At 56.4% G+C, this 10,335-nt stretch overlaps 1 protein-coding gene across 1 annotated transcript; it reads right to left on the bottom strand.

The window, feature by feature from the left end:
• Positions 1-575: 575 nt before the first annotated feature.
• Positions 576-1,850, bottom strand: LOC144734154 (5-hydroxytryptamine receptor 1F-like). Its single transcript, XM_078616217.1, has one exon. It carries the CDS (start codon positions 1,848-1,850, stop codon positions 576-578), a length of 1,275 nt encoding a protein of 424 aa, XP_078472343.1.
• Between the last annotated feature and the right edge of the window lie 8,485 nt (positions 1,851-10,335).

Here is a 10,335-nt window from a genome sequence, read left to right as displayed (position 1 = left end):
TCCGGTCATCCTCGCAGCAGTGGCGGGCTTTGATTAGCCATTGAACAAGGACGGTTACCGCATCGCCCGCTTTTGCACGCACTTCTGCGGCCGTCTGGAACGCTCTTCCTTCTGATATGAGAAAGACACTGGAGCTATGCACTTTTAAATCATCTACATCGACCAACTCATTTCTTTCGAACTGATTTTTGCGTTTAGTTTGTTGTCCCCCACCCCCACCTCGGATTAGCGCGGTTGGCTACATGCGAAAGAGGTTCAACACATGTACGAACATACACGACCCGAACCCATCGCTCCATCTCCTCGGCTGACATCCTCTGTGACGCCTTCGCGTTTCCATCCCTTTGGCTGCCTACTCCACCGTTAGTCTCGACCATCGGCCGTCATCACTTCCAGTCCTGCGAAGGCCACCTGGCCGGACAGTCAGCAAGTCAGCCAGACACCCGGCTAGCATGTCGGCCAGCCGGCCGGTCAGCCGGCCAGTCATCCAGCCAGTCAGCCAGCCGGCCAGCCAGTCGGCTCGTCGGCCTTCGCCGTCTCCACATCCCTCCTGGCCCCACCGTCTGAGAGCGCCCTCACAGCCTCGGCTGCCTGGACACGAGCTTCCTGAAGGCCGATTTGAAGTCCTCGTTGAACATGGTGTAGATGAGCGGGTTGATGAGCGAGTTCATGTAGCCGAGCCACGTGAGCAGGTCGGCCACCTCAGGCGACACGGCGCACGACTTGCACAGGTTCACCACGAGCTCCTTGATGAAGAACGGCAGCCAGCACACGACGAACGCGCCCAGGATGAGCCCCAGCGTCTTGGCGGCACGGCGCTCGCGCGAGCCCGAGATGCGCTCCTGGAGGCACGGCCGCCGCTGGTCGAGCCGCGCGCTCATGAAGCGCACGGAGCGGGGCGGGCGCAGCGAGCGCTTGGAGCGCCGCGCCGCCGCGCCGACGCTCTGCTGGTGGTGCCCGGAGCGCTCCGCCTGCGCCAGCGTCTGGTCCGAAGAGGAGGTCTCCGACACGCAGAACGGCTGCGGCAGCCGGAACAGCTTACCGGCCGGTTGCTGATGCTGCTGCTGCGACTGCGGAGGCTGCTCCAGGCTCACGGCGCTCTCTGCGCTGACGCTCAGCTTCTCGCGCTGCTTCGACTCGCGCTTCTCGTAGAGCTGCTTGGCGGCACGGAAGATGCGGCAGTAGAGCGCCAGCAGGAGCGCGAGCGGCACGTAGAAGGCGCCGAACGTGGAGTAGATGGTGTAGAGCACGTGGTCGTGCTCGATGATGCACCGCGGCTTGGTGGGGTCGCGCCGGCGCCAGAAGAGCGGCGGCACCGAGATGCACGCCGCCAGCAGCCAGGACGCGGCGATCATGAGCGCGGCGCGGCCCGGCGTGCGCTTGTGCGCATACTCGGCCGCGTCCGTGATGGCCCAGAAGCGGTCGAGGGCGATGGCGCACAGGTGCAGGATGGAGGCCGTGCAGCAGGTGACGTCCAGGCTGAGCCACAGGTCGCAGAGGGCACCGCCCAGCGCCCACTCGCCCGTCACCACGTAGGCCGCCGCCACGGGCATCACCAGCGCGGCCACGAGGAGGTCGGCCACGGCCAGCGAGCCGATGAGGTAGTTGGCGGGCTGGCGCAGCTTGCGCGTGGCCGAGATGGCCGCGATGACGAGCGCGTTCACCACGACGGTGGCCAGCGCCAGGGCGGCCAGCGTCAGCGAGGTGGCAACCTTGGCCGCGGAGGAGGAGGAGGAGGCCTCGGAGGCATCGAGCGTGGCGGCCGGAGGGGGCGGCCGCACCGAGCCATTGGTGGTGTTGGCGGTGGCGGACGTCTCGCTGTCGTTCCACGGCGCCGCGAGGAACTCCATCGTGGCGTTGCTACCGCCCCCCGCCACCCTACACCCCTCCGCGGGGTGGTTGGTGGGTGGGCGGGCGGGCGGGTAGGGTGGTTGGCGTGAACCTGCGAGGATTTGGCGTGAAAATGGGCGGGGAGCATCGTTAGTTTCTTGCCTGAACTTGACAGCGTGGGTTTAATGCGCAGCGGGCTTTCGCCACCGGTATCGGAATTTACAAGCCTAATGTTGGGGTCAAAATTGCCGCAGTGAGCAAAATGCGCGTCGTAAACCCTGCTCCACCCGACGGAGGCTGATGAATAGAGTCGTCATGTCAACACATGCGACAATTCATGACTGCTTCAGCATCCACGGTGTGCTGCGTTGGGGAGCGTCGTCACAATGATTATCAATTGGGCAGCGACGTTTCGCTGGTGGTACACCAGTGTCATGATGGTTCACATAAACAATAAGAATTGTATTATCTACAGCCGTTTGTCAATGCAATGGTGGATGATCATTACCCCATGGCGTGCCGGCCATGCTTCACCACGCTGGTCAGGCAAAACAACCCTCTACCTCCTCGTTGGTGCCGGACGGTAATGTTGTGGTGGCCGTTAACCTCACGGCGCTTTGTAGCCACCACAGCGATCAAAGGGGGCTCTGGATGGGTGTGCGGGGCTGGTAATGCCTCCACCTTCAATTAATTACCACTAAACCATGAAAAAATTATCTAGCTAAGCTTGTGCTAATGGCCCCGGGGGGGCAGGCGGCTATGACGTCTCCTGGCCAAACCCCATTTGGCGGAGCCAGGGGATTGAATCCTTACCCTTGGGGTTCCTCCAGAAACAGTAAAAAGCCACTGCGGGTGGAAACGTGGAATGTTCAAACGCTCACTGCGGTGGAGAGGCTGCCACTCCTCTGTTGAGAGCTGGACCGGTACTGCCCAGATCTCTGCGGTATTCAGGAGGTCCGGTGGACCGGCTCTGGTTCCTGCCACCATGAGGGGTGGACAGTCCTCTACTCGGGGCAGGAAACTGCAAAATAACAGGGAGTGGGTCTTCTTCTTAAAAAAAGAATGAAGGGGGCGTGGTAGCTTGGCGGTGAAGTGTGGGAAGCTGTAAGACCCAGGCTACTTTGGGCTCGTCTTCGTATCAACCAGAGGCGAGGAGTGGTGGTCATGGTTACTTATGCCCCCACCGAAGATGAACATCAGTGGAGGGATGCAGACAAGGCCGATGAGTCAGATGCATTATATGACCTCCTGCCACAGGTGCTAGCTTAAATGGCCCCTCGGGATAGAGTCATCCTGTTGGGTAACTTTAATGCCCGAGTTGGTCATGTTGCTTGCACCTGGTCTGGAGTGATTGGAAGGCATGGGCCAAATCAGCTCAATAACAACGGTAGAAGGCTTCTAGACTTTTCTGCAGCCCATGGGCTTGTAATTACCAACACGCTGTTCCTGCATTGGCGCATCCACACAACATCATGGATGCACGCCAGGTCCAAGCAAGAACATCTGCTGGACTATATAGTGATGGAACAGCAGATGTGGGCCCATGTCCTTGACACCAGGACCTACCGTGGAGCTGATCTGCCCGTAAGATGCGCCCGCCATTCTTCTACTCCGGTGGTGGGTGCACACCCAGGACCCCATTCAAACCCACAGTGGCCTGGTCTCAGCTAACTGATGAAAGTTGCAAGCAAGAATTACATAATCGCTTTCAGCTGGGGTTGGCATCGTTCCTCACTCCTGATGCCGAGGGGAAATGGGCAAGGTTTACGACTGTGGCTGATAGAGGAGGTATTCAGGCTGGCTGAGAAAAAGTGACAGGCCCACTCGCACCATCTACAGCATCCCACATCAGAGAATAAGGAGGCTTACCGCAGCCTGCGCTCGGAGTTTTGGAGAGCCGTGAGGCGCTGTAGGGATGGGTGGTAGTTGCGGCTTGCTGAGGAGATGGAATCTTCCTCAGTGGCCCGCGAACACAAATCACTCTTTAACTCCATCGATAAAGTAACTTGCAGCACCACATCTATCACCATCATTAGGGGAAAGAACGGTGATCCAATCTCCGACCCCCAGGAGGAGGTTTGCAGATTTGCTGAGCAGATCTTGGGGGAGGAAGGGTGGGGTTTGTGCACAGACTACCCTACATCACATCATAATAACAGTCTGGACCACTGTATGGGTTCTGCAGGATTGGAAGGATGCCCTGACCGTCCCCCTCTTTAAGAGGGTGGCCAGCACAGACTGTAACAACTACAGGGGCATATCACTCCTCAGTGTGCTGGGAAAGGTCCTGGCAAGGATTATTCAACATCGCCTTGCCAGGCACGCCGAGGAGAGCCTTGCAGAGCCCCAATGTGGTTTCAGAAAAAGGTGGTTCTGCACAGATGCCATATTTTCTATCCGTCTGCTACAGCAGAAGTGTAGGGAATTCCAACAAGACCTACATCTCTGCTTCATTGACCTGGTCAAGGCCTATGATATCATCAGTAGGCCTGGGCTCTGGGTTGTTCTTCGTGCTTTCCGAGTCCCTGACTCTCTGCTCAGAATCATTAAGGACCTTCATAGAGGGGACTAAACGGGCGCGGCACTGGCTAGAGAAGAGATGGCGTGATGTTGTACAAGAGGACGTGGAGCCGAGTGGACTTGCCGATGACTGGTACCAGCGGTGTCAAGATCGGCCTCTGTGGAGGAGGCTCGTGAAGGATGTTGCTACTGGGCAGGTGGAGGCAGTCTCTCTCCAGCAACAACGGAGGGCAGAGGAGGGACGCTCACAACAACGAGCAGAGTGCCAGGGGCTAAAACACAGCAAGTTGGCACAGTAGGGGGCACAGGTGGTGCATCGGCCAATCATATCAGTCAGTCGACCCATGGCACCTGGTTCTGCTCCGTGACCTCCTGCCAGCGGGCTTTCGACACTTTCACGTGGCCTTAACGTGCACGTACCCTGGCACAAGCACGGTGGTGACATCACCGCCACTTGGTAGCGAATGGCGGTTGTTGTGCTGGTCAGTGGGAGTTGGTGAAACGGGTGGGGGTGGGCAGGTGACGGCTCAGACCTCCACTCACCGAAGATGACTACCCGTGGCCAGGAATTGAACCCAGGTCACCGGATCACAGCACCGTGCGCCGACCACCGAGCCACCGCTCCATCCCCGACCGCGGTTAACACCTGGTCGAAAACAAATGACAACATCAAATACAAGATCATTCAAGTCAACTCGAGACGTCTCGGCGACGCGTTCAAAACATCTGCGGTCTTCGGAGCAGAGCAGCCGCTGCGCGTTCATTGCCTGCTGCAAACGCGGCAAAAACGGACGTTGAGAGGTCACGTGCACTGAAAATGCGTCGAGAAATGTCGCACGCCCGGGCAGCCCCGCTCACCGGACGCGTTGATTGAGGGCCCTTCTCGTCCGTTGGGTGATTGGGCGGGGAGCCCTCGCATCGGGGCAACTCAACTCCGTCTTCTTGGTTCTTTCTACGTGACTTTACCGAAAGAACCAAGAAGATGAATCCCTGCAGTCACGAAAGCTTTAAATCGAAATTCAACTCCGTCTCTCACCGCACGCGAGGGGAATCTCCCCGGGTGGTTGAGGTGAGGTGGCCGACTTCTCCAAGGACACCAGAAAGCAGCGGACCAAAAACAATTTGTGGTCGCTCAGGGTGCCCCGGTGTCGAGATGTTAACTACCTTGCCTGGTATACGGAAGGTCGTGGGTTCGATCGCGACCCTCACGCCTCTAAATTTGGGGTTCTCCCCGTGGTCGTATGGATAGTTGAAGGCGGTGGGCGAGCCTCATGCACCGATTATGACCAAGGCCAAGTCAAGTTGGGTTTTGGTGTGACTGGGTGAGAGACCATGAGGCCAGGGCAGGAGGCTCAAGCTTAAGAGCGACCCCGGATCACCAGCGCGACGAAGGCTAAAACAAAGAGAGGTGAAGCGTGGCAGCCTGTAGCACGGATACAGCAAAAAAAAGAATGGTGGCAAAAACGAAAAAACAAGCGCAGCTTCACGAGAGACATCGGAAATATCGCACGAACATAAATCGGTGTTAGGTTATTAAATTCCGCTGAGTGCAAGTGACTTAGGAATGTTATTCCTCGACTGGTCGCAGCACAAAAACAACATCGCAGCTACAGGCAAGTGGACAGGAATAGGGTGAGAATTGCGCTTACACGAATACAGGGGGGAAGGGGGGAGGTGAGGATATGTATCAACTTTGGTGCGCCCAGTTTTCCACAATGGCCTGAACAACAACAACAACAACACATTAATATGTGAAATGGGAATCCCCAGGAACACCACACTCGCCCACGCTACTCGAACCGGTGTCACCACCACGCTCGCCCACGTGACTGGACCCAGTGTCACCATCACACTCGCCCACGTGACTGGACCCGGTGTCACCATCACACTCGCCCACGCCACTGGACCCGGTGTCACCACCACACTCGCCCACGCTACTCGACCCGGTGTCACCACCACACTCGCCCACGCGACTGGACCCGGTGTCACCATCACACTCGCCCACGGCACTGGACCCGGTGTCACTATCACACTCGCCCACGCGATTGGACCCGGTGATCACCGCCACCCTCGTCGTGCCCGCAAACACCTCACGCCATCGTCCACAGTCGCTGGAATTCCACGTTGAAATGTGCGATTGTAATGAGCAATACCGCGTGCATTGCATCGTCTGCGCTATACAATGCGGTATAGCGTAGAACAGCACCAACTCTCTCTCCTGAAGCCCTCTCGTTGTGGCGAGCAGCAGACCTCGACATTGGCGTCTCGCATCCCAAACAAATCGCTGCCGTGCGCAAGAATAGAACAGCAAACGGCGAAGTGTTTTCAAACACACACCGTAAGCTCCACGCTGTCTCCGTACATTTTAATTGCCTCTGTGTAATAATTATGGGCACGCTTACGTACTCATTTTCAAAAGCAGCCTCGTTCGAATGATAGTTTTAACAGTGGTTGTGCGCACGAGAGAGCCTAGCTTTGTGAATGTAATTATAATTGTGTTGACGCTTGCATTATTACCCAGGAAAAGCCTCACCGAGTCTCAAGACTGTTTCTAAGGAGGGTCCTGCCAAGTGTTTTTTGTTCGTTTTACAGTCGAGAGGCAACGCTTTTGCTGTGTGTGTAACCCCAATTGAGGAATTACTTCTCAGTAACATTTTTCAGCTTTGGGATGTTTTGCCCAATACCGGTTGGATTGTTTCATGTTGTTGTTGTTCTTGTTGTTTTCCGCAATGGGAGGAAACCAGAGCATCTCGAGGAAATCCCATTGAGACGGGGGAGAGAACGTACAAACTCGACACAGCCAAAATAAGCCAGTTAGGCATCGAAACCAGGTGCTTTTTGCTCTGAGGCAGAGGGGGCATATCATCATTGTGATGATGATGCTGATAATGAACTACTGGCCTGGTTGTCCTTTAAATTAATTGACAATTTTGTCACGACACATTCCTGCGGAGGGAGCTGGTGGGAACGTTGGGTTGCTCGGTCAATGGCCAGGGTCAACGGCGGCGTGGTGTATTCCGGCAAATATGCCCGACTGTGAGGGCGGGCACAAGCCGGCGTGAGTAGGTTAAACGTTGAATTTTATAAGGGCACCACGGGGTGACCAGCCCCTCCCCACCCAGCCCCACCCCTCCCACCCCCCACCCAGCCCCACCCTCCCCTCCCCACCCAGCCCCTCCCTCCCCACCCAGCCCCTCCCTGCACGACGGACACAATAATCCGCTGTGGGCTGGTGTAACCAGGAGGTTCCTACCAGTATAATCTTGTTGCAATTGTCAATGTAGCAGTGTCGGTATGACACCTATTTGTCTTGGAACATATGCTGATAGAGACTCACACAAAGACACCCTGTATAACCTTAACAGACTTCTGGGGCAAGTGCTGTTCGCGAGCACCTGTGAAATCCGGCACGGCACATAAGGGGGGTGGGTGGCCAACACCACGCCCGGCCACCTTTGTCTCCCTAATGGCGATGTTGACACACCGTACCAGGTACGCATTTGAGGCTGAGTCGACCTAGGGGAGGCCCAGGTCCGGTTCAAATAATCGTCACTGGCAGTGGCCGTGAGCGGATAATCGATCTCGGGTCGCCGGGTTCCCGTAGCGCGGCGTAGCGCTGACCGCTACCACACTCACAGCCCCTGTGCAGACCATCACGGTCCAGGCAGAGGAACCGCTATGAAGAGTGGGTACTGTCAGAAGTTCCCCTGCAGCGCACACCGGCACCTCTCCACCGGCGCGTGCGCGCACGTACGCACGTGCGCGCGTGTGCACGTGTGTACGTTGAACTTCTATCGCACCGTACGCAGCCAACCGTGCTCGGTTCCGTGCAGCGAGCGGTGTTGCCATTGCTCGGCTGACGGCTGGGCGACAAAGCAACGCCGCAACTGCTCGGCGCTGGGGTTATTGTCTCGTCTGTGTACATGGCTGTGGGCCGCTCTCCTCTCAGAGGTCAACCTTAGAGCCTTCAACGAAAGCCCTTGTGTGGAGCGTGATCGTCGGCAACGCGGGAGCGGGGTTGGTGGTCTGATTAATGACGGGCGCGCGTAGCGAGTGCCAGATCGCACGTAACTCAGCGGGCTTTGCCTCGGAAGATAAAAAAAAAACATTTAGTTTTATTTGTAAAATTTTAAAGTGATTCGTTTACCTTTCCTATACATTGGCACCTTGATCGTGTTTTTGCTGTTGTTTCTTATTGTAACGTTCTGACCCCGTGCCCCTCCTGAACATCTGTAAAAAAGAGCATCGTGGCCCGTCGCATTCCTCCAGCGCAAACAGAGATTGTCGTTGTGACGAGGTGAGGCTGGGGGAGGGGGGCAAACGAGGCAGCACCGCGTGCTGCTCTGCCCGCAGCCACCCTGATCGCCCGCGTGACTCATCATCATCATCACCCCGGGCGGCCACCGCCGCCTCGCTCGTTTGCTTTTCCCGAACGCGGCCGGGTAACCCGCGGCGAGCGACGGAGCCTCCGATTTCCATTTCCCCCATCGTCAAACAACATATCTGCCGTGAGTTGGGGGCCACGTGGGGTGTGCAGGAGCAGTGCAATCAGACGGGGCATTAACCCGACGTCACTCCCTCCCTGCCTTCATTCCTCCCCTTGACGCGTCTGCGAAGGAGCCTCTCGCCCAGCTGGAAGGAAGCGATGCAAGCTGCTGCCCGGGCTTCATTTGTCCACCAAAGCCTCCGCGTTCGTCGTGCCACTGCAGCTCAATCGAGCGCCTGGAGGGTTGGGGGGAGGGCGATCGTCCCCGATCTACACAATCCAGAGCTGGCGGGGGTGGCAATGCCACATTTGCACGATGAGGGCAAGACGGACAACAGCCACGGGTCAGGCCCTGGATAGATTGATCGGCCGAGAGAAGGACCGGACTGGACATTGGGGCAATTGCCCGGTGGGCCGGTCCATTCCAAGTGGCCGGTGGGGCCGGTCTGCGTTGGGGGGGGCGGGGGGAATTGTAAAATTTGAATGGGATCAGAGTAAAAAGTAAAAAACAAAATATTATCACGCCGAATGTGCCACGCTTCGTTGCTTATTTACGCTCTCAGTTGGCATTAAGTCATTACCATATTGGGCAGCCCCAAAGATCACTTCCTCACCGGTCTCATTATGGGATAATGAGACCGCACGGCAAAATCACGCTAACACGTCGCCACACCGCAAATCCAGCTAACTCCAAGTAGCCCGAATTTGGGCCGCCGTGTTTACAAAATTTTAGTCCCAGTCCATCACTGGCTGAGAGGATAATGAGCTCAGCGCCGGCTTGAGTTGGAACTCGCAGCTTTCAAGTTACGACTGGCACGATTTTTTAAAGCAGATTCATTCCTAACCCCGAACAATGGACCGCGGAGTAAACCCACTGTGGTCTGCGATGCTTCAACAGAGGAGGAGGAAAACGACACGAACGCTCTCTCCCAAAGCCCTCTCGATATTGCCAATTTAGCCCCTGAACATACTGCCATCGTGCTCGGTTCAGGCTGGGCCAGTGCCAGATTTAACTTCCCCTTATTAACGGGATTCAGTTTCACGCCTTGCCCAAGGTACGCAAACCTAGGGGTTCTATTTGACCGCAGTCTTAACGGGCATGAGCAGGTGGTGGCTGTGGTCAAGTCGGCTTTCTTTCATCTCCGTGACCTTGAGTCATTGACTCGTGCGTTCGAATCGACTCGTCTTGGTTACCGTAACGCCCTTCGCGCGGGGCTTCCACGTGTCTTGTCGTGCAAAGGGGCCGTCCATAAATGACGTCACGCGATTTTTGACGATTTTTGACCCCCCCCCCCCTTCGTCACACGGCGTCACAAAAAGTCAGACCCCCCCTCAAATATGACGTCACAAAGCTCTGCCCCTCCCCCCAAATAAAACATGCTTCAAATCGCTTTAAACTATTGTTATTGAAGTGCGTATTTAATGTGGCGCTGCACTCTGATGTTGTAGGAGAAAACATTTATTAAAAAGTCTATTTAATTAAGTATAACGTGTTGTCT

Source organism: Lampetra planeri, chromosome 50 (assembly GCF_965212315.1).
Source record: "Lampetra planeri chromosome 50, kcLamPlan1.2.h2, whole genome shotgun sequence".
NCBI lineage: Eukaryota > Metazoa > Chordata > Hyperoartia > Petromyzontiformes > Petromyzontidae > Lampetra > Lampetra planeri.
The sequence above is the reverse complement of the archived record's forward strand: the minus strand, read 5'-3'. Positions and strand labels throughout refer to the sequence as shown.